At 35.1% G+C, this 25,780-nt stretch overlaps 2 protein-coding genes and 1 long non-coding RNA gene across 4 annotated transcripts; 2 read left to right on the forward strand and 1 right to left on the reverse strand.

The window, feature by feature from the left end:
* Positions 1-1,632: 1,632 nt before the first annotated feature.
* Positions 1,633-2,730, forward strand: LOC133793913 (uncharacterized). Of its 2 annotated transcripts, XR_009875023.1 has the most exons (5): positions 1,633-1,733; positions 1,951-2,047; positions 2,120-2,215; positions 2,297-2,437; positions 2,604-2,730. It is a non-coding gene; the product is annotated as an uncharacterized LOC133793913 (long non-coding RNA). The 2 variants fall into 2 exon arrangements; XR_009875022.1 differs by having other exon boundaries at positions 1,951-2,215.
* Positions 2,731-9,400: 6,670 nt separating this feature from the next.
* Positions 9,401-9,865, reverse strand: LOC133795686 (uncharacterized). Its single transcript, XM_062233144.1, has one exon. The coding sequence runs from the start codon at positions 9,863-9,865 to the stop codon at positions 9,401-9,403; it is 465 nt and encodes a 154-aa protein (XP_062089128.1).
* A 10,078-nt stretch (positions 9,866-19,943) lies between these two features.
* On the forward strand, positions 19,944-21,029 carry LOC133795687 (protein FAR1-RELATED SEQUENCE 5-like). The gene has a single exon (XM_062233145.1). The coding sequence runs from the start codon at positions 19,944-19,946 to the stop codon at positions 21,027-21,029; it is 1,086 nt and encodes a 361-aa protein (XP_062089129.1).
* Positions 21,030-25,780: the final 4,751 nt, after the last annotated feature.

Raw genomic sequence — 25,780 nt, forward strand, 5'->3', positions numbered from 1 at the left:
CTTGCTTGCAAGTGTGTTACTTACAGTATAGCTTAGGATTTGTGGAACTTATCAGGAGAATTTATATATATAGAGAGAGAGCGAGAGAGGCTTATGGTACAGAGAAACTGAGAATTAACATGTGTTTGTTTGCCCAATGGTTCAACGTTTTGCATAATTAAGTTTCTGTTTTTGTTCATTTTTAAGGGACCATGTGTCTATTGCAGTTTTAAGTATTATTAATATGAGGTGAAACTTTAGATGTTCGTTCTTTCCCATTTTCATTCATATCAGGACAATTTAATCTAAATGGATTTTCTGTCATGTTTGTTACTGTGTCAGTTTTCCATTAACTTGTGTTTATTAATCTAACTTCTCTTGGGAAATTCATAGATTTAGTGAAGGTGAGTATCATAGAGTTTTGGAGGTAAAACTGATATCGAATGGTTGAGATGTTGTTCTTTGAAAGTCTAAAACTATAAAAATGTTATATATTAGTGGTTATTGATTTTGTTATGTTTTGATGACATAATTGATAAAGGAAAGTTGAAATTTAAGTTGATAAAATTCAGGAGACTTAGTATGGAAGAGTTATTTCTTAATCGCATATTAAACTCTGTGGAAAGCCTACGGAATGAGTATCGGGAGGTGAAGGATAGTGTACGGATTATAATGGGTGATTTGCAGACATTAATTGATCTTAGGAAACGTAGAGACGATGAGCGAAGAATGTATGAATGTGAAATGGTTACAAGATTTGGCAGCAATTGTGATGATGCGAAACTCGTGAACCAAATGATTTATGATGAAGGGAAAGGGGTTGATTTGGATATCCAGCGAGTTCGTTTCGTCGAAGGGGGTAATAAGTATGAAACTAAGGTTGGAGATATCCATGGTGGTGAAGTACCGAAGCGTAAAAGTCAATCCGGGGAGTTGAATCACCCCACTTCTTCTTCTGGTTTGAGTGGTATTAAATTTGGTTCTGTAAGTTCTACTAATTTATGTAAGAAAAATGAAAAGGTTATACATAAGACGGAGGGTAGTTGTGGGGGAATGAAGAGGGGAAAATTTGACGATAAAGTTTTTAAGATGTCATCCCAATTTGGATAAACTCTACTGCAGCGTGAGATGTCGATGAAAGTAAGTAATTTGAATTTGAATGTTCTTATATTTCTGTTGTATATACAAAAGCATTATTTTGAAGACATATTTATATTTGATTGTGGATAATGCAGAAGGCTAGAGTAGGTACGATAAAGCCGATGACATTATTTACATACATTAAGGGAACAAGCCATCGTCGGGCAGGTGCATTAGGTGGTAGTTCCCATATTGGAAAGGTAACGATGATATTAATTTTTTTTTAATTGTTCAATATTATTGTCTTTAGTACCGAATATTATGTATATGCAGGGTGAGAGTAGTTCTCAGTCATTGCCACTTAGCTCTGCACTATTAAAGGGTGATGTTCAGATGAAAATGACTGGTCCATTTAATGCAAGTACCCCGATACTTGACGATCCTGATATTGCGTCACTGGTTGAATTTATTTTTGACCCAGTTGTACCTGAGTAAGTTCGTTTGAGTCAAATTTATATAATTATAGAGAATAAATGACAGTTTATATATCTAAATTATTGTAAGTAGCAAATAATTTGATTGTATGCAGTGAAATATTGGTGGAGACGGATTTTAATTTCCTCAATAGAGATTTGATTAGAAGCTTGGGTCCGGGTAAGAAGGTGATGGGTGAGGTGAGGTTTAACACTTAACCTTTTTAATTTGTTGAAATATTATAATAAACTAATTTTGCATCTGTTTGTATAAAGTCGGGCTCATGCATAAAATTGAATATGCATTTAGTAGTAGAGAATTAGATTTGAGAAACAGTTGGAGCACATGAATGTTTAATTCAAGTATGTTATGTTTTTTGGTTTAATAATTTATTTTGATATTATTTTACTTATGTAGGTGTTGAATGTTGTTTGCGAGGTGAACACACGTGCAGCTCTGCTAGTGTCAGCAGAAGACGGAAGAGCTTGGTATTTGAATACAAGATTGACAGTAGGTTGGTCTATTCATTGGTTAGTTTGGTTGTTTGGGCCCGATAAATACTAAATTCGACTATATCACAACACAGGTAGCTGGAATTAGCATTGACAGTTTATTCCCAGACAATGGTCGTGATGATTCTGCGCGGAAGTTTTACTTTGGTGATTTGAAGAAATGTCAGCATGTATGTTCCCCTTACAAACTTTGTACTGTTCTCTTGTGCACTAATATTAAATATTAGTAATGTTATGTTTCTGAGTTGCAGATTTTTATTCCAATCCACAATGACAAAATAGAACACTGGTTGCTTTTTATAGTACACATCGGTGATGGTATTGTAGAAATATGTGACTCGATGTTGGACAAACATGGGTCGTCAACTGGAAGTGCTCTTGTGAAAATGGTGGTAAGTGTAACTTAGATTTTGATGTGGGATTAAGTTAATAGTTGCAAAATAAGAATGGTATTTTAATGAAATATTTTATTGTTAAATTTGGAAGAGAACTAGTTAAGGTGGGAGTGTAATATATTCATGAATTTAGAAGTTGATGATTTTGTTAATTGATCTTCAGATGGAGAAGCTTGATTACTTACTTGCTGACCAAATAGCCGACAAAATGGGGCCTTCTTTTTCATTCACCCGTTTTCAGGTTCAAACAAATGTTGGAGTTCTTCAACAATCAAATGGATATGACTGTGGCATCCACGTCATTGACCGGATTGAGGGTCGTCACGAGGTCTATTTCAAACACTCCGTTGTAAGTGTCTTTTATATATGTCGAAGAGGGGTATGTTAAATAAATTTTTAATCTTGTTTGTCCTTAATTACAAAAGTTTTCTTAATATGGATGTACTGAGTTATAATATGTATTGAATGATTTTCATTTTAGTTTAATTCTGCGAATGAGAGGATTCGCATTGCTCTTGGGCTGGTGACTTCTACGCACAACAAAATTTGGGGCAAAGTTCAGCTTGGTTTCGATGTGTGGAATAAGACGAAGAACCAGGGAATGAAGGGAGGATTAAATAGGAAGTTATTTTAAGTGCATTTACAGGGGAGTGTTTGACAGTTGTTATTTTTTGGGACCGCCTGTATAGGATGGAATTGGTTGCACAAGTACTTCATCTTTTGGGACCGATACCGGGCCATTTTGCTCTTTCTCTACTTCAAATTTTTACAAGTCGGTTGAATATTTATTTCTAACACATAACACAATATATGGATGGTGGACAGTCATGTGAAGATATTTTTTAGTTGTACAGACTAACATTTGTAGAGATTTTAACTTGTGTGCATGTTGTCCCTGACAAATTTGTAATGTTAGTTGTCCAACTTGAATGGAGAACATAGAAAATGACCTCAATTTGGTTCCTATGTGAAATATCACAGCTGTCATATTAAATCTTTGTTTGAAAGGGAATAAGCACAAAATGAAAATGTTGCGAGGTTTTTGTGTTACGCAAGTATACGTAATCGCAATTCGTAATAAAACCGGTAAATTCGGGTATCATCCACACAGACTGATTTAGCAATTACCAGAAAATTAATTTATAATTTCTATTTGGTTAATGGAATGTTTGATTTGTAAAATGGAAAATTTACTGCATGAACAAAATAATTACAATTGAAACTCAGAACCATAAATTGAAAACACTAACAGAAACACTTCAAGAAATTAATTTAATAGAAAAATAAATTAGGGAATTCAATCTCATCCACTATCCACTCTAATATTCATCGATGCTTGTTCTATTCTTTATTCTTATTAAGATGGCAAGTTAACAAAATCTATTTATATTCAAGTTACGAAATATAAAACTCAACCTTATGAATCATTTTCTATATTTCTATGAGAAATTCAGCATTAGGAGGCAATAAGAACAATAATTGAAGAACCACATAAATAATCATATACGGAAAGTTGAATGATCAATTTTATGTCCAGTTAATTATAGCATATCCAAATCTCACTTTGTAAGTTTTGATTAAAAATCGTGTAGGTTATGAAATTTGATGGCCAATCAATTCTCAAACAAGAAACATAAACTGAGAAGATTTGAATAGAGGAATAAATAAAATAAAACTTTGCTTTAATTCGTAAAATAGTTTCCAGTGATTCAATTAAAATCCCTAATACAGAATGTAGTTGTTCATCATTAAGAAATCCATAAACAAAAAATTAATCATAAAGTAAATATAATCCCACTCCAAAATATTCATATTGATAACAATTCTTCTCCAAAATATGATCCCACTCCTCTTCTCTCAGTCCAGGTCTGCAAAAGTGCCTCCTTTTCTCCCAGTCTAGGCCACAAAATCCTTTTACTGCAGGCGCAGATAGTAGCCTGAAACACCGTTTTCCCCCAACTTTTGTTCTTTTGTCATTATTTCCATCATGCTTCCACACCTAAGTCACCTAATCCCTTGGACACCTGAAACACATAAAAACAAGCGTAAAATAGAACAAAACAAAACTAAACCCCTAACACTTAACCTGAAAACTGTTGCGAAAATGAAGCTACGCAAGTATACGTAATCGCAATTTGTAATAAATCTCGATAAGAATGAGTATCGTCCCACGAAGACTGATTTATAATTACCAAATAATTAATTTTTAGTTTCTATTTGACTAATAAAAACAGGATTTGTGAATTTTGAAAACAAAAAGACAGAAATAAATAAAAATTGCAGAAATTAAATAATAACAAGAACAAGGATTAAATTCACTGTAAAACAATTAGGAATCCTAATCTTCTCAACTATCCACTCTATTATTCTTTAATTTAATTATTAATGAAATTCTTCTCGCTGAAATGATAGGCATACAAAAAGGTTAACTATTCGAATTAAGAAAGAGAAAACTGGACCTAATGTGAACCCCCTATATTTCTATGGTCAATTCAAACAATAGGAAGCAATGAATACAACCATAAATCACATAAACCAATTTGATACTCTCGTTGTAAATTGAAATATGTGTCTATTCAATTTTAGCATATTCAAATCTCACTTTTCAGATTTTGATTCAAATTCATAATTCATATGTAAAAGGTGATCAATCAATTACATAAACAATAAACACAAACGGAATAGATTTCAGATGGAGAAGAAATAAATAAATGCATTAAATCATAATAGAGTTTCAAGAGAGTCAATTAGAAAACCTAAACAGAAATTTAGTTCATCTTTATCATTAAGAAATCCATAAACATGAAATTAACATAAACTAAAATTAAAAAGAAAAGAAAAAAAAAAGTAGATGATCAATCCACAGCCTCCTTAGCCTCCTCTCTCAGTTCAGATATCCAAGAGTAAATCTGCGTTTTTCTCCTTTTCAGACACATCCTGCGATCGCAGGACACTATTCCTGCGGTCGCAGAAATGCTCTATAAATGGAAAAGTCCTCTGAAGCTGCGGTCGCAAGACACACTTCCTGCGGTCGCATGAAGTACTCTGAAACACATTTTCCACCACTTTTTGTCATTTTGTCGATTTTTCCACCATGTTTCCACACCTAAGTCACCTAAGTCCTTCGACACCTGAAAACATACAAAAACAAATGTAAAATAGAACAAAACAAATCAAAACACCTAATACTTTACCTGAAAAACACATAGATAAATGAGTCTAAAACTCATTTATCAAACTTCCCCAAACTTAACATTTGCTCGCCATCGAGCAAAGAAAACAAAACTTAAGAAAAACTAAACAAACAAACAAAAACACTAAACAAGTGAATCAAGATACCCACAATTTTTAAAGCCTCAAAATTAATGAATGACAAGCATATATAATTTTCGAACAATAACTGACAAGTAATCCAGATTTTCAATCCAACCACTTCTTCAACTTACCTTAACCCATTGGTCTGTTTGTCTATTCAATCATGAACAGTAAATAAATAATATTTAAAATAATTTACACATGCTGAACTCTCACCATCAATCCATCAAATCCCAAATTTCCATATGCTTGCTAACTTATTATTCTCCACTAATAAAAATCAATGCATGTTCAAGAATCAAGAGGTCTTTTAAAGCTTGTATTGAGAGGCTTAGGTACCGGTAGATAAAATAGTCATTTAGGCTCATATATACCATAAGCATATAATCCAAACAAACCACACCGGATATCCACTTTGTAATCCAAACAACCTGCACCTACCCTTTATTTTCCAAGATTGAGAAGAATTCACACTAATTGTATCTTTTTTTTTTTCAACTACACTTCCCCAAACTTATGTCTTTCAATGTGAACAAACATAAGAAGTGTAATTTATTTTCAATGTTTTTTTTTCTGAATTTTCCTGTCAATCTTTTATTTTTCTATTGTGACAACCAAATCAAACAATAACACCCATTACAATTCAATCCCCATTTATATGTTTATATGCTCATGGTATAGATCAAGGGAATGAAAAAAAATAATTAAGTGTTCAATTAGGCTCAAAAAAAGTGGTTCACAATAAAAAGTTATACTTTTAGGCTCGAAAAGGGTAACTAAGGATAAATTAATCAAGGATGGCTTGAAAGGCTCAAACGTTCCAAAAAAATCGCCTAAATCATTTTCCTAAACAAGCATTTTGTCTATGATTTCGCCTCAAATATTAAGCAAGCAAGTTCTAGAATTTGTTCATACATTCTTTCCACATTCAAAATTCAGCAAGTGTAAATTTATTTAAATGCAAGAATTTACCAATCATGATCAAATATTCAGTGATTCAATGAATTAAAGTAATCCAAAGAAGTGGTCAAACCAAGCACAGAGATTGTTTTTACAATCAAGCATATTTTTCTCGAATTATATTACAAGTCATTCACTTATTCTCATCGGCTAATCATTGTTATCTTGATTCGACAGACTCTCTAGACACCCTAACACACAACACAATTAACAATTTAACAAAACACAAAACATCAAACGAAACAGTTACTTGACTCAACTAACTATTAACACAAATAACTAAATCCCCCTTCCCCAAACTTATCAAAAACATTGTCCCCAATGTTTAAATAAAAGCTAAGGAAAGGAAACTTACCTGACTCGACTCAGGTTGAAGGACCGGCCTCGTCATCCCCCTCAGGTGGAGGATATGCGAAATTAGGTGGTGGTGGAAATGGTGGAAATCCACTTGTGTCTATGCCAAAATGAGTGGCGAAAGCTTGGTTGTAGGCATATTGGTTCTGTGCCACACCGACACTCCACAAGTGGTGCTGCTGAAACTGTGACACTAAAGCGTCCAACCTTTGGTTGGGATTCTGAGGTCTTGGTGGTGGACGAGCAGCCTGCCTTGAAGTACCTGCACTAGGATCAGTTGAAATTTTTTTGACCTTGTTAATCTTAACCAAATCATAAACTAGAGGGGGCAATTTCTCCTCTAAGTCATTAATGGGGACCCCTGCTTGCAAACACAAACTAGTGATGAGGCTAGGAAAATAAAGCCCTACATAACCAGTGGCACAACACTCATTTAAATTAGAAGCAATAATGTTGCCAACATCTATGGATTTCTTGTGTAAAACAGCATACAGCAATACGACTTTACTAGGTGTGACATTGGTAAAAGATTCGGTGGGTGTCAGATTTGAACAAATAAAATACAACCACACTCTTTTCTCCCTAGTCAATAAGTTGAAGGGAAACCCCACTCGATGAGTGCCATTGAAGGTCCATTCAGTACCTGACGGGGTTAAGGCTTGCAAGATAGTGTCCCAAGTACTCTCCTCACAAAGTTGATCCTGTAAGTCCATATATTCATCATGTTCTAAGGTAGGCAATTTGAAAATTTTATTTATATCACTTTTGTGAAATTTCACAATTTTGCCCCTAACAGTTGCTTCCCAAGTATAATCATGATGAAAAGCATTAGCATAAAATTCTCTAACAATAGGGATAATAGCAGCAATTGGAGGTGCACAGAAAACCTCCCACTTATGGGCTCTAATCACTGATGTATACTCCTCAGGGACAATAAACTCATCTTTCCAATTGGTAGCAAACCCTCTCTCTCGAATGAGGCTACGCTCCTTATCTTGAACGTACCTAGAATTGGCTATTGGGTTGACAAACCTAGGTACATCCTCAAAATTTAGGTGTTCCTCATTCTCTATGAGTGGGGGAGGTGGTTGACGTTTCTTAGATTTTCCTGTGTTAGGGCGTTTTCTACTGGTAGACATTATGACTCAAGAACCAGGACTACTCAAAAGAATGCACACTCCACCAGCAATTTATTCAAGGGCACCAATTGCAAAAGTGATATCAATGTTTAATTTATAAAATTCCCCACTCAAAACAAGCACAAACAATGATCAATTCCTTCAAATGTCAAAAGCCCCAAATTTACCCCTTATAATAAGAAAATGACAAAATTCTCCAAATAAATTGAAGACCCAATGAAATTGAACATAAAAATAAGCAACTATAGTTCTCAATTTCACCAATGTCAGTTCAATTTCATAAAATCACAAAGAAAAATTCGGACCCAAAATTAGGTCAAAATTTCCCAATTGCAAAATCAAAGATTCTCAATCCACATGCAAATCCACTCACATGCAAAATTATTTCAATAATATATTAAAAATCCAGAAATAAGATATATTTATCAAACACTACACAAAATTTCGGATTGAAGAGATTAGCATGAAAAATTTTCTTAAGAACACAATGTAGAATTTAAAAGGAGAAAGAGGAAGGGGACTTACAATGGTAGATGATAATGGAGAGAGAGTGAAAATGAGTAGAAGAGAGTGATACTTACAAAACCTTGGAGTTGGCCAAATATTGCCTCTTGAAAAAAAAATTTGAAAGAAGGAAAGAATGAGAGAAGGAGAGAAGGAGAATGAGACAATGAAGCTGAAAAGATAGAAAACAAATCTGATACTAATATTATTATTATTATTATTAATTTTTTTTTGTTTTTTTTTAAAGAAATACTGGTTCCTGCGGCCGCAGGACCCCATTCCTGCGGTCGCAGAATATGACTCATTTGGCGTGCAGCTCTGGACCTGCGGCCGCAACATGAAAATTCTGCGGCCGCAGGATTACGTCCATTTTGCCCAACTCTCTGATCCTGCGGCCGCAGAAGATGATTCCTGCGGTCGCAGGATTGCTCTAGAAACCACAATTTCCTCTTTTATTTTTTTTTCTTTATTATTTTTTTATTTTTTTTCTCTCTTTTTTGTTCACACGTATTTGACGATGACAAAACCATAATATTTACAAAAAAATAAAATAAACCAAAAACTAATAAATAAAATAAAAATTGTCTCAATGAAAATTTCGTAAAAACTAAAAAAAACTTAAATGAACTTGGGATGCCTCCCAATGGCGCTGTCATCAACGTCATTTAGCCGGACGCTGACCTCCTCTTCAGAGAGGCTTCAACAAAATAATTGACTTGGCTTGATCAATAGGACCACCCAAAAATGGCTTCACACGTTGACCGTTCACCTTGAATGTTTCATTATTTCGATTTTTTAACTCCAACGATCCATACACAAACATTGTTGCTACTGTGTACGGACCCGACCATCTCGATTTCAATTTTCCTGGAAAAAGTTTTAACCGTGAATTGAACAATAATACCTGCTGACCGGGTTGAAATTCTTTTCGGGACAAGTTCTTATCATGCCATCTCTTGGTACGTTCCTTGTAAATCTTAGCATTCTCATAGGCTTCATTCCTAAACTCTTCAAGTTCATTCAATTGCATTAGCCTATTTTTCCCAGCTGCATTCCAATCCATATTCAACCTTCGCATTGCCCAGTATGCTAGATGTTCTAATTCCACCGATAAATGGCAAGTCTTACCAAAAACCAACCGATAAGGAGACATGCCAATGGGAGTCTTAAATGTCGTTCAACTTATTCTGTTTTACTCACGTGTGTTCCAACTATTATTTTTGCATCAATTACTCAAATTAGTTTTTAACAACAAATAGGATCCCAATAATCATAGGAGAAGATCATTATCAATACCAACTTCTCCATATTATTCTACATTCACTTAATCTTTAGTTACCAACATTTTTTTGACAGAATCAAAGTTCATTATATTAAAGGGTATATTGTAATGCCCCAAATTTCCTAATAAGGTTTAGGACCTTGATTAGGAGGCCGGGAGGGCCATAATTGATTTATTATAGTATTTCATGATTATATGCATGTTTACGTAAATTATATTATTATTTGGTGGTGAATGCATGCATATGGGCTCATATGTTAATTATGGGGGTAATTTGGTAATTTGGCCACTGTGGGCGTAATTGTATATTTTGGGTGCATGATTGTGATTAATTAATATAGCCACATTATAAGGTGGATTGGTTCGAGCTATCGACATGAGACGATTATGAGATGTAAGTGTTCGGTCTAGTCATAACGGGTTTAAGTCCGGGGCTCGGGGTGAGTCTCGGGGTGAATTTAATGGTTAGAGCATTACCGGGAATTAAAGGGTAATGGGATATGGCTTATTGGTGTTTGAGGTTATTGGGAATAGCGGGAATTGGAGGGTGTTATTTGTGATTAATGAAATAGGTGCGAAAGGACGGTTTTGCCCTTGGTGGCTGCTAAGGTTTTATTTTAGACCTAAGGGTATTTAGGTCTTTTTACCCTAAGAGATATATATCAGCCATTAAGGCTATAGAAGAGTAACAAAAATAGAGCTTATTTTCCTTCTCTCCCGATAGATTTTCTTCCTCTTTTCTCTTTGGATTTTCAAGCTCAGTTTGAGGAATTAAGCCAAGGAGCCAAGCTTCACCAAGCTAGGGTTGTGCTCCACCATTGAAGAGGGTGTGTTGTTGAGATTAAGGTGAGTTATCAGCCACTAGAACTCTTGGTTTTGCTCTGTTTTCTTAGTTAAGTTTCAGCTGGTTTTTGGGTTGGAAACTTGGGAATTGGTTGGAGTTTTGGCTAGGGTTCTTGGGGTTGTGGTCCCTAGGACATGTGGGGATGGTTTTTGGGTTCTTTTGGCACCAAAAATGGGATTTGGAAGCATTGGAATCGAGTTAGAATTGAGGAAGTCGAAGAAGGAAGTTTCAGGGGTGGTGCTGTCTGGGGGTAGCGCTACAGCGCCCATCAGAGGGCGCTATAGCGCTACACAGGGCTCAGTTGGGCGGTTTGTGATTCTGTCTTGAGCGCTGGGGCGCTAGAAGGGCAGCGCTATAGCGCTACCCTGCTCCTTCAGAACCCTGTTTTGGGTGTTTTTAAGGGCTTTTGGCTTGGGGTTTCAATCCTTAAGGGCCGGGATCGAATCTACTCACTATGTGGGCATGTTTCGAGGTCCCGAGGGTGGGGTTTAGGTTAAGACCCTATCTTTGGTAATTTTCATTAATTGGAGATTATTTGGTTATGACTAGGTGACCGCTAAAGGATTAAAAGCTGATCATTCTCAAGGGTCGTTCCTCTAACCGTTCTAGCTCGACTTTGAGGTAAGAAAACTGCACCCTGTGTATTTGTGACATGCATGGCTATTCTTGATGCATGTTGGTTGACTGTTAAACGTGGCATGCATGGCTGTTATTGGTGCATGTTGGATTGTTGAATATACTGCATATGATGCATAAGAAGCACGTGATTAGGACATGCTTTATATACTGAGTATGATATTGTTCAGAGCTTGAGCCTCTTTGGTTGCGCATGGTCCTATTTGTACTGGTATCTGTTAGTAAGCATGCTAAATACCATGTTTATGGATATTGGACATGTGATATATGTTTGGTGGCATGGCTTACTTGTGTATGGCGCTGGCTTACTAGTCAGAATCGACAGTAGTGTCAGATCCGTCTGTGAAGCTGTGACTTATTAGTTAAGTTCACCACGGGCTGAGCACTGGTCGTGTTTTACCGACCCAAGGGTCAGAGGTGGCAGTGCGTTGTGAACGCCGGGCCAAGTAAAGATTAGATCTAATCGAGGTCGGCATTGAATGACTCATATGGGGTATTAATGCTGGACCGACCGGAAGGTCAATGAGAACTATAAGCGCTTGCCTGGTCTATGACCAGATGTTTATGGCCAAGGTATATGACCCCGGTGACTGTTTGTCACATGGCCAAGGGACGCTGTCCATAGCATGACTCTAGGGTCGGGAGGAAGGTTATGTTGGTGACCATTCACCATGCACCTGCCCTAATCAAACTTACGAAAGAATCACTTGTCAGTTAAGCCCTGGTGACCCTATCGTCACATGGCTAGAAGGAGCGATGCTCATTATTGTGGCTTTTGGCTATTGTCACCCATTTGCTTGGACTAATAGTCCTGAATGGTTATTATGATCGTTGTTGAGACTATGTCTCGCTTTATTGTGTTTTCTTGCTGGGCTTCGGCTCACGGGTGCTACGTGGTGCAGGTAAAGGCAAGAGGAAGCTAGACCATCCTTGAGTTGGAGAGCTTAGGTGATGATGTGTACATATGCAGCTGCTCGTCCGCCACGGCCGAGGTTTAAAGTGGAACTAGGGTTGAACCCTGTTTTGCCGCTTAGTTCGGCCTGTTGTAAATATTTTCTGTAATAAACTCTGAAACTTTATTTTCGGGATCCCAATGTATAAACTAAACGTTCTAGTGAAACGTTACATCTTAACCAAAGTTTTTAATCCCTAAACCGCTAATCCTACTTAGTTCACAATTTTGGCCAAATGACTCGATTAGCGAGTTTAGCACTGTTTACAAGGCACACCGTAACAGTCCCTGGAGTTTGGGGCGTTACATATACTGTTTACATGGATGAAGAACAGAAGCATCAAAAACATCATAGTTCCACTTACAAGACCATAACTTCTTACCATCAGTTTATTTTTTTACATTTATACGGCACCTAATTGGGACTGCACTATTGCCATCCAACCTACTACCATCCAGCAATATGATGTTAGTTGTGGAGTTTTGTTAAATTACTGCCTTGGAACAAGTCGATCCCCAGTACGTGGAACGTTTCCCTGTCGAATATTTTTAACGCACCCCATGTCATGCATTTTATCCGGGAAGGATGACTCGGCTACCTTCCCCTGGTCGGATATGGCATCATTGTAGTCCATTGAGGCCTGAACGGTATGAATATTTAAGTGGGAGGACCTCTCCTGCAACTTCTTCTCCAAAGCATCAATCTTTGTCCTCAAACTGAGGTTGATTTTTTCCAGGTTACGGCGGATAGTCCTCTCCAATGACAGTTGGAAATCCTTTTCATGGAGCTGCTGCATTAGGTCCTTCACACTTTCCACAGGATCATCCGGAGCAATTTTAAAGTCCATTTGTCCGAACTCCTCTGGATCCGGCGAGCCCCGATGCAGTCTTCGTTCCTCTGGGAACACCTCCTTGTTGCATGAATCGATGGAGGAGTCCGACTCCATACAGTGTAATGAGGAAATGTGTAATGAGGAGAAGTTAAACAACAAGTGGGAAATGTGGATTCGGGGATACTGCTTCCACCTTCATCTGTGTGTTTTCTTCAGTGGTTTATTAGAAGATAATGTAGGTAGTGATACTTAATTGAAAGTATAGTATATTAGTAGCACTGATGGGATGGTGTATGGATTTTTTTTTTTACACGTGTTTCAACCACACATGGGCCTGAATAACAAATATAAAATAACTTACTAATATGTACACCCATGTACTGAAAACTCTCGTACTGTTAATGAACAGTGCATGAGAGCAGTTTCACATGTTTCTATATCCATACTTATATCTTTAGTAATCTTTAATATATGATTAATTATAAAGTGAGACAAAGATTTTTGGTTAAGTTAGTATGTAAGAGCACTATGATCCGGTGCTCTACTTCATCCTTTAAGATACCTCCACAAGATACACATTTTTCTATTTTACCTATGAATTTTACATTGTACCATACATCAGATTTTTTTTTTCTCTATATCATTTAAATATTAAATTTTCAAACATTTTTTATAACTATTAATAATATCCTTATATATTTTAATGTTATAATATTGGGTTGAAGGATGAATAGTGTGCATTCGATATAGTTTTGTATTGTAGCTTTATCTAAAAATATTTTTAAATTACATCATCCAATGGATACCCATTTTTCTTGATTTTAACTATTTTTTACAGATTTTGGTAATATACCTCACCGGACGGGAGTACTCTAAGATTTTAGTTTGGAAATTTAATTGTTTATTGTGGCTAATATTCCAATTACAGTTAATTATAGCACCTGTATGATGTCTCGCATGATACGGAGGCGGGACTTGTGCCATTCCATCATCAAAGCTGTGTATTTGTATATGTTGCAATCGTGTAGCTAAGGAAGTGCTTAAGAAATATAAAGGGTATCTGACATTTCCCCGACTATTGACAGCCTATATATATATATATATATACAGGGTATCGAACCTCTTGTAGGTTTTGGAAAAAATCTAACAAATTATATCATCTAAAATAAAGTTCAAAAATCTTGTTCTCCATATACTTTTATTCATTATTTTGGGAATTTTGAATATTACAAACGTTTACATTCTACAAACATTTTATACCTCTTATCCATAGATAAAGAAACATCTACAACTATTAATTTGCATTCTCATATGATAATACATGGAGGTAATGCTTAATAGAAATACTTTTACAAAAATAAAATAAAATACTACATATAAAGATTACCTTATTTGATACTAAAGGTTGCATATTAAACATATTATTGAAATTACAAGACTGATGAGATGCGGATACTCCGCGGCCTTCATAAAGATAATCAATTTCAGCACCAAGATAACCTATACCACCACCTACTAATTCTTATAGGCTTGCCGGGTAGGTGAATTTTTGTGCTGATTGGGAAGCGGTGTGGCCGAGGCCACCTTATATAAGTTTATTTGTTTAGATGCTAAACAAATGTGGGAAAGTAAATCTACTTGAATAACCTTCATAATTGTTAGTGACCCCTATAGGTCGATTAGTTTGCCTGTATAAAGCAGACGTTAGGATTGAAATAGAAATGTGTAACATAGTTGGAAATCTTACTTTACCAATTTGAAAATGGTTAAGCCAGAAACATTTTGTGCATTGAAATTCTTCAGGCGTCCACGTCTCCTTCATCTCTTATTTAGAAGCTTCTTACATATTGAAATGATGTGTGTAGATGGGGTATAAGGTACACTCCAACTTTTCTCTAAATTTCCTGGGGACTTTGAACATATTGCAGTGGGATAATATTGGAGAAAATTTTAGTTATTTATAGAATAAATAAGAGTAAGTGGGATGGTGGATGAACAGTCTTCTATGTGGGTCCCAGTGAGTTGTATGGTATATGGTGAAGGAAAACTCTATTATTACAATGAGATTTGAATGGTCAAATAAATGCTAATACAATAATAAAAAAAAACTGAACCTTTTATTGTGCAGGTGACCCCATTCTCTATTATGATCGTGTAATACAATAATAAAAGAAACTGAACCTTTTATTATGCGAGTGAAGGAAAACTTTGTTATTATGGTGGGATTTGAATGGTCAAATAAAGGCTAATACAATAATAAAAAAAACTGAACACATTATTATATGCATCTAGACTGTCCAATGTCCAAAACATTGAATAAAGTCTTCTCGGTACCTGTGCACTGCTGAAAGCTACTCAGCAGAGAGACTGCAGGAATCCAAGTTGGGAAAGCGGTCTAGACTTGGAGAAACTAGTGGACAAAACATGTAATCAGTAAACTTAAATTATTATGCCCAATTTTTAACATATAAGAAATCACAAGTGAGCAGTCCACAACAGACAAATAATACAGAAACCAATCTTTATTAGAAGTGACCACACGGCTTTATTTTACTCTATTATTGGATGTGACCACCAAAACCAGTAAGATAAATATGGGGTAAAATGTAAATAACATGAATTTATTTTACTCGTAATTAATGTCTTGTTTTTATATAGTACTATGTCCACTTGTTATCAAACTGGTGAGGAGATAATTTTTTGGTAATGCATGCAAAGTCAATTTTTGCGGCTCACTAGGCATGTGGCAATTCGGCCATACTTGGATCTCTACAAATTTAGCTACATATTCAAAGTGTGTATGTGTTAAAGTTAATAAAGCTAGCTACCCTTTTTTTTTTTTTTGTATATATCGAAATTTTTTATATATATTATATCACATGTGAGTCTGACACGCTTGTTTTCTTTCTATTAAATTATAATATTTTGTCTAAAGTCTCAGCACATCTAATAGCCTAAAAACTAATGTAGTTGGTTCAAGAAATTCTACTGTGGCTAAAAAAAGTGAATATCTTATATATTTTAATTTGTCAAATATAATAAATTAAAATTTTGTTAAAATAATAAATTAAAAATTACTATTTTTGTTTTACGTGATTATTTATTTGATAAAATCTACCAAAATTAATCTATTACTTGATTTGCTCAACAACAAAATTATTTTACTCAAAATTATTTTTAGTTATTATTTTAATTTTAGTTTCAAAAAATAAAATATAATAAATTAATTAAATTATATTAGTCATAATAAAACATAAGTAAAATATACAAAATGTGTAAATAACAGGAATTATTTGTTTTACCGGTTTTTTATATTTATTTCCATTAACTTTAACATAATATTTTTATATTTAACATAATATTTTTATAATTAATGATAGATTGTAAACATGACTTAAAATTAAATAAAATTAAATAAACTAATAATTAAACAAATTAAAATATAGTATTTTTGAGATATTTTACAATGATAATCATTTAAATAAAATATAATTAAACTTAAACTTAATATTATATTAAACATATAATATATAATCTTTTGTTGTCACTGCCAAAATAAAAAACTAGAACAAACATAAACTTAAACAAAAAATAATAATTAAAATATGATATTTTTAAGATATTTTATGATAATTTAAATAATTAATTCATATTTATTTAAAAATAATAAAGACATACATATTATATTTTTTATCTTATAAATTTGTGTGATAATTTATTTTTTATCAAGTGATTGAAGCTATTTTTCTTCATCAAATTCACCAAAGGACATTGTAAGACACATTAGAAATTAAAAATAGTTGATGCATATATACTACTATCTACACTATGACTTTTTCTATCCTTATTTTATATCTATTATTAATTTCTTTTTAAATATTATTGTATTTTATATATATGTCATATAGCTATGTAAATATATATCTATGTCAACATTGTGTTTAGATATTGTTGACCCTGATTTTGGCCAACTGGCACGGAGTCAAATTTGCTTAGTGTGGACAAACACGTTGAATTTTTTTTGTTGTTGAGCAAATCAAGTAATAGATTAATTTTGGTAGATTTTATCAAATAAATAATCACGTAAAACAAAAATAGTAATTTTTAATTTATTATTTTAACAAAATTTTAATTTATTATATTTGACAAATTAAAATATATAAGATATTCACTTTTTTTAACCACAGTAGTATTTCTTGAACCAACTACATTAGTTTTTAGGCTATTAGATGTGTTGAGACTTTAGACAAAATATTATAATTTAATAGAAAGAAAACAAGCGTGTCAGACTCACATGTGATATAATATATATAAAAAATTTCGGTATATACAAAAAAAAAAAAAAAAAGGTAGCTAGCTTTATTAACTTTAACACATACACACTTTGAATATGTAGCTAAATTTGTAGAGATCCAAGTATGGCCGAATTGCCACATGCCTAGTGAGCCGCAAAAATTGACTTTGCATGCAAGGCAGGCTCCCAAAAAATACAAATGCTATAAAAAGACAAATTCTCACATCTTAAAACGTCTGACATTTGTTAAGTTTATTTTTTATTGATTTAAACTAAAAAAAATAATAAAAAAATAAAAGAACAAATATTATTTTAATATAAAAAAAATTAAACTTTGCTTTCTTCCACTATCTGACTGTGTTTGTCTTCGTTTACAACTTTTGTGTGGCTCATGGTGCTTTGTCCTCCTCTTGGTGAAAGAAGTTCAGTTCCCGTATCATCTTCATCAACTGAGCTCTACATCGACATCAATGGTGGAAGAAGTGGCGTGAAACCCATTGTAGTGGCGAGACGGAAGAGGTGGTGGTGGTCGTGGCTTTCGGGGTTCATCGACGATGGCGTGAAAATGGTGGTTGTAGTGGTCATCGTGAGCTAGCATGACAGAGGTGATGGTGGTGGTCTACCGTGTGAGAAGAAAATGAGTAAGCTAGAAATACGGGGTATCACCGTCTCAAGGAGAGGGGATGAATAGGGAATAAAAAATGGGGGTTTATTAAACTTGTTTTAAATTTCTAAAGTTTGACATGGAGGAAGACAACAAAATTTATTTTTTATATTAAAGTTTGTTACAGTTGTATACTTTTTTAATATTAAATAATATGTAGTTTTAATTTTTTTATTTGGATTCAATTAAAACTAAACTTATTAAATGTCACACTTTTTTAGGTGTGGCACGTTTTAATATTAGCAAGTGTACTGCCGTATTGGTTCGCGATAAAATTCTACCGCATTTCTCACCAAAAAATTATCTGCACTCACACTGATTATTATTGATAACAAATCCCGTTGTGTAATATAAAAACAAAGCATTAATTATGATTGACAATAGCTTACTTTACAATTTCTGACTGACAAAGTTTTTATAATTTTTATTAAAAAAAAAATTTAAAAGCCCACACAAAATAAATACCACCGGTAACAAAATTAAAAATAAAGGATCACAAACACAATTACACTAGTAATAAAATTTTAATTGATGTGGCGGATTACTATTGGGTAGACATGGTTTAGTATTGGGAAATTAGACAGGTGGTGATGATGTACTAGATCTGAGTTATGTTCACATTAAATGTTCACAGGTTGGTTTAATATAAATGAAAATTATGATATTCTTTTGGATATACCGGTCATGTTTCACAGGTCATAATGACCATAGGAGTAGTTAAAAGAAATTAAATATTTTTATTGTTCATTAATTGTTTTATCCTACACTCTAACCCAAACATTAACAAAGGCATAAGTGATTTGTGTTTGTCTTCCTCATACCAGAAAAAAACCAAACAACTTTAATAATTCAAACAATGTTGCATGGATTCAGGCCAAGTCCTCTGTGAAGCAATCTGGAGTTAATCGGCGAAAAGAGGGCCATTGAAAATCGCTCTCAGGGACTCCATCCCAGGTTATATGCCTCCCACCTTATCTATAAAATTACAATGTAGTTAACCTTTACACACACCATATACTCTTCAAGATTGTGTAAAACGTTGATATTCATTGTAACTTTTAACCTCATTACCAATTTTTATGTGGAATTGATTAAACAATTCAATGCATGATTTATCTTTAAAAAATGGAATCCTCTAGAGTTGTTGAACGTTTCACATTAACCAAAGGTAAACATAAAATTTAAAAATTGGTAAAGTTTATACTGAGTTAGAATATTTTAGCATATGAGTGAAGTTAGTTGAAAAGAAATGATAAATCTTGCTAATTATAAATGTGATACGATTGTTTTATATTGATACCTATGTGAAAGTATACCTCCTGAGATAAACTCATAGTAGGAGTTGATTTATTTATGCACTCTTTAACACTGAAATCCTTTATTTTGGTTATATTTAACAGGCAGGAAGTGAAATGGTTTTTTATAATGGAGAAGAGAATGTGGATGGGGAATTGCACATCAGTGAAATGGAAGAAATAGAACAACTATATGGAGAAAATAATTTTGAACCACGAACGTTTGCAGGACCGAATTTGGCAGATTATGAGGACCCAACTGTGTTGGATGAGGAAGGAGAGGGAATTTTTTCAAAGTACAGAATCTTTGAAAACCCACTAGAATTGAGTAAGAACACCCTAATAGGCCATTTTTTGAGACACTGGACCTTACAGAGGAATTTATATATGCATATGGAAGAGTGGTTGGATTTAGCATTCGAAAAGGTCACATGAGGAAGAATAGCGATGGCCAGATTCGCGAGCGAGAGTGGGTGTGCTCTAGGGAAGGGTCTAGGTTAGAGGCAAATTTAAATAGGCAGGATAAAAAAACGGAACCGAAGAAAATTACCAGAGTCCATTGTAAGGTTGCATTCCGGGTTAATCTGATTAAGTGTAGTGGTAAATGGAGTTGCAAGGAGTTCTTAACAGAACACTCACATCCGGTCACCATCAATGACCACAAGCAGTTTCTACGGTCCAACAGGTTTGTGTCACCTGGTGATCTTCAGCAGGCAAAGTCAATGAAGGATGCACGTGTTAGAACATGCCACATAATGTTGTACATGGCCGACAAGGTGGGGGGTTATCATAAATTGTCGTTCACGGTGAAAGACCTGTACAATCGTATGTCTGCTGCAACAAATGTGCAGTTTGCAGGATCGGACGCGGGTCGTGCTGTCGGGTATCTAGAGCATAAAGATGATCACGACCCGAGATTTTATGGAATATTCTCGTACGACAACAAAAGACGACTTTTAAACTTGTTTTGGGCGGATGGGAAGTCAAGATTGGACTATGAGATGTATGGACATGCAATCGCATTTGACTCAACATATAAGACCAATAGTTATGGCAAACCGTTACTTGTATGGGTGGGAGTCAACAACCATTTCAGGACTACCATACTAGGCCATGCAATTCTCGCAAACGAGTCTGCAAGCAGCTACATGTGGGCGACACGAGCCTTTTTAGAATGTATGGATGAGGCTCAACCCAAAACAGTTGTCACCGATGACGATGAGGCGATTGCAATAGCAATAGAGGCTTTGATCCCAAATGCAACCCACCGCCTTTGTTATTGGCATATGCACAACAAAGCTGTTAAGAAGGTGAAAGACCCAAGTTTCAGCGAAAGCCTAACAAAGCTGGTGTTCAAGTATTATGATGTTGACGAGTTTGAGGAGAAATTCAGTGAAGTTATGATACAGTATGGGTTGCAAGGAAAGAAGTATGGTACTAAATTGTACAATACAAGACATAAATGGGCAGAGACCTACTTGAGAGGGAACTTTTTCTGTGGCATGTCAACCACCTAACGTAACGAAGGTATTAATGCCGTTCTGAAGAAAAAATTGAACCATAAGTTGAAGCTATATGAATTTGTTAGGGCCCTTGACATGGCCCTTTCATGGATTAGGCGTCGCGAAACTGCACACATCACCACAATTAGGAGTGACGAACTTACCAGTTATGGAGGAAGAACTTTTGAGGATATATACAAGGAATATGTTGTTTAAGGTTAGACGACAAATGTCAAAGGAAGGTTGCTACACTGTACTCACAAAAACCATCATGGAGGGTGCTATAATGATGAAACTACACAAGTTTCGTCGAGGACCAAGCCGAGCAGTCTATGCAACTTTCGCTCATGACTTTTTTGTCTGTGAATGCCAATATTTTCTTACGTTTGGGATACCATGTAGGCATATGTTTGCCGTAATGAAGCACCTAGACATGGGACACATGCCAAAGTCACTTATTGTGACGCAGTGGACAATTGAAGCTCGGTCGGGAGAGAGTTCAATCTGGAATGATAGTTGTATTCATATTGATAAAACCACCCTCCAAAAGGCTAGGTTTGGACAAATAAGTAATCGAATGAATGAGGTTGCCTTCCTCGCGAGTTGGACCGACTATGCACATCGTATTGCTACACTCGAAACTGATCGAATTTGTGCAACATTGAAAGAAGCTTTAGTGATTGGTGGAGATAGTTGCACGTCCAACCTCCCTATGCATAGGGCGTCCCAGTTCATTGTGCAAGACCCAGAATTCACCAAATCTAAGGGGACTGGGAGAATAGCAGGAACAAGAAATAGTGTTGGTAGGAAATGTAGTTTATGCAAGAAGGCTGGTCACAACAAGTTAACATGCCCCAAAAGACTGAAGGGAAAGGAACAGTGTGTCTATTCCGAAGATTTCAAAAATGAAGAAGATGACGAATATGCAAATCATGAAGAGGGCGGTCATCAATGGACAGAAAACAAAACATTCAATTTTGAAGAATATGAAGTGGGAGGCAGTCAAGGAAGAGAGTTTGACTTCAAAGCTTAGTGATTGGTGACCATATTGCGTGGTAGATGAAGAACCATATGACTACGGTTCAAATCGGTGGAGTAATAGGATTTCTCAAAGTTAGATTCACTCCGTAATTACAAAATGTTTGGTTGAGTGATATTAGAAATTAATACTGAACACTATGTTATAAATTTGTAGCAAAACTAATGTGCGAAATACTTGGTCAGCATTTCTATCGATATGGAGGTCTGTCATGGTTTTATAATGATAAAAATACAGTCTCAGGCTCTTTAATGGTTGCATGTTATTTATATTTTGCAACTGTACTTATGCTGATATTAAGTAGCCTTAACCTTATAATAGGTAAACATATTTTATTATTTATTTTCTGAACTCTACATGAACGGGCATTCCATAGCTCTATGATATAAAAACGGGAAATATCAATTTCCGTAGGTTCATATAGCAACGGGCATTGCTCCATTCGAAATGTCATAAAAAAAATTCAAAAATTACAAATAAAAAAGATTAAATTTTAACTGAATTTAATACATCAAATTGGCAGAATCTTATCAAAAATTTACAATAATTATGCTGCAGTATACTGAAAACTAGAAAATACACCAATCATATTTGAAATGAAAAAATAAAAATCAAATTAAAGCCAACACCACAGCCACCTAGCCTTCACCGCTAGCCCATTCATGCCTTGTTCATAAAACACAAATTGCTTCAATGTGTCTACTTCCAAAAGTTGACTTTGCAAAAAAATTAAAGTAGTTCGCAAAAGAAGTCCACAAAAATAAAAATAAATGTAGTTCAAATATAATAGCAGGCCATACTTGAACTACCTTTTTTCCCCTTTCACTATGTCCAAACTTTTAAAATTGGCCTAAGTATAATAAAGTCAGACATAACCATGGTTAGTGCACTAATTCATCTCAAGCCTTTATACACTTAATATGTAGTTTCTATTCATGACGGTGGAATTATTAACCCGGGCCATATGTAATCTTTTGGCAAGTGCCACCTGGATCTGCTCCACTTATTAAAACACAATCAGCTTTTGTTTTTCTTTTAAAAAAAACAAATGAAAAATAACTTTCTCTATTCTTATTGATATGTTTATTAAAACAATATTATTGAATAAGCAAAATATTTTTTTTGTTTTTTTTCCAACAAAACCCATCTTGCTCAGTGCTCACTACATCTATCTTACCAAAGTTCCTCGTTTGAAACTAGAAGCCATTACCATGTATGTCTGGACAAATTACTTGCTCCATAAATCCAAAAGCTTCCAATGGAGACAACCTTGATCGTGTCTTTGTGATATTCAAATTGAGAGACGATTCAAGAATCAACGAATTGGAGGTCGTGAAGCTCGATTTGGAAGGCATGGAAGGTTGAGATAGTCTTTTTTCTCTTGAGATCCTTGAGGTCCTTCTTCGCACTGGCATTGTTAACCAAGGTTTGGCAACAAATGCCGAGGTGGGGAGCGTGGCTAAGGGGGATTTGGATTTCTTCTTGTTGGTTATGAGATGAATTATTTTGAGTCGATCTATCAAGGATTGCTAGTGGAGGCGTCGGGGTTGTTCGAAGAAGACTTCGTCGATCAGAAAAACTTGCTTTCAACACTGCTATAAATATGAACCCTGTTTATATATATATATGTATGTATGTATATAAATGCATATCACTTCAAGATTCAGAAACTTATTCTTGGCTCACGCATCTCTTCATCTCAAAACTCAAATTAAATCTAGATTCATTCTCTTCATCTCAAACTTGTACTATAGATCTATAGTATTTCTATTTTCGGTCAAGAAAATTTCTTATTCTTTAGAATCTTTGTCTGATTTCTTTATAAAATCTAAATATTGATGTTGTTTGATCTGAATACTCAGTAATGGGTCTGCTCATTTTCTTGGTGAAATGGCTTATAGGCCACTCTGTTACTAGATTTTTAAAGATTTAATTAAAGTATATAGAAAGTGAGCGAAAGATTACTAACTTGGGCTGAAAAAAAAATGATGCAAGAATATAACAGTGTAATAGTATATCACACCATACTCTTCAACTTCTGTCATGGAAACCTATTTTCATAACAAAGGTGAGTTTTTTCTTCTCTTTTTATTACAAACGGGGAATGGTTTTTCTAGAAACCTGTGAGTGGTTTCTTATCTGTAAAACAGAAAATGCTCAGTATATAAAAAATAAAATGAACAGTTTGATGTGTTGTCATATCATAATACAGTAGAGTTGTGTTTATTTTTTTATTAAATAAATAAATAAAATAAGCCAGTTTTCATGCCATGTGACTCGGGTTAAATTTCCATCCTGATATCTAGCATTTTTCTTGGGAAAGACAATAGCAGAGTTCTCTCTCACTCAAGTTGTAATGCCTCGAATTTCCTAATAAGGTTTAAGACCTTGGTTAGGAGTTCGGGAGGGCCATAATTGATTTATTATAGTATTTAATGATTATATGCATGTTTATGTGAATTATATTATTATATGATGGTGAATGCATGCATATGGGCTCATATGTTAATTATGAGGGTAATTTGGTAATTTGGACACTGTGGGCGTAATTGTATATTTTGGGTGCATATTTGTGATTGACTAATATAGCCACATTATAAGGTGGATTGGTTCGAGCTATTCGACATGAGACGATCATGAGATGTAAGTGTTCGGTCTAGTCATAACGGGTTTAAGTTCGGGGCTCGGGGTGAGTCTCGGGGTGAATTTAATGATTAGAGCGTTACCGGGAATTAAAGGGAAACGGGATATGATTTAATGGTATTTGGGAATATTGAGAATAGCGGGAATTGGAGAGCGTTAATTATAATTAACGAGATAGGCTGTAAAGGACGATTTTACCCTTGAGAGTGTTTAGAAGCCTTTAAAAGACCTAGGGGCATTTAGGTCATTTGGCTTGGATATGCATGAGGTTTAGAAGGTTGTAGAAGGCAGAGTAAAACAGAGCCTATCCTCTCATTCTCTCTTCCATTCCGTACAAGATTTCCCCTTCTCTTTTCTTTGAATTTTGAGAGCCCAAATCAAGAAGTTAAGCTTGGAAATCAAAGGTGGCAGCTAGGGAACCTGTAGCAATCATCAAAGGGGATTCAAAACTGTGTTTAAGGTGAGTTCTAGCCAATGAATTCAGGTGTGCTCTGTTTTCAAGTTTTGGTTTTCAGCTTTTGATTCTTGTGAGAAGTTTGGATTCAAAGGGGTTTTGATGGGTGATTAGATTGGGTTTTGATGAGGGGAGGTTATGGGTGGTGTCTAGAGGTTTGAATGAGTGTTTGGAAGGGGTTTTGGGCTAATTTGAGGGGCTGGTTCTAAGGGAAAACGCAGGGGCAATTCTGAGTTCGCGTGCTGGTTTTAGGCTGAACTGGGCTCGGTGCCGCGGCACGGCTTTTGCGTGCCGCGGCCCAAGCGTGTCTGGCAGATGAGGCTTGGGGCGTGCCGCGGCACAGCTTTTGGGGGCCGCGGCCCTTAAGGCCAAATTTGCTAAAAAGTGGTTTTTAGCTTAGGGATTCTTACCATAGGCCTCGGGGTTGGACCTAGTACCCGGTTGGGTAGTATTTGAGATCTCGGGGGCTGGGATTTGGTTTGGGAACCCTCAGTTATCATTTTTATTAATGTACCTTATATTTGGTTATGACTAGGTGACCGCTAAAGGACTAAAAGTTTATCGTTCTCAAGGGTCTTTCTTTTAATCGTTCTAGCTCGGCTTTGAGGTAAGAAAACTGCACCCTATGTA

Source organism: Humulus lupulus, chromosome 8, assembly GCF_963169125.1.
Source record: "Humulus lupulus chromosome 8, drHumLupu1.1, whole genome shotgun sequence".
In the NCBI taxonomy this organism is placed as follows: Eukaryota; Viridiplantae; Streptophyta; class Magnoliopsida; order Rosales; family Cannabaceae; genus Humulus; species Humulus lupulus.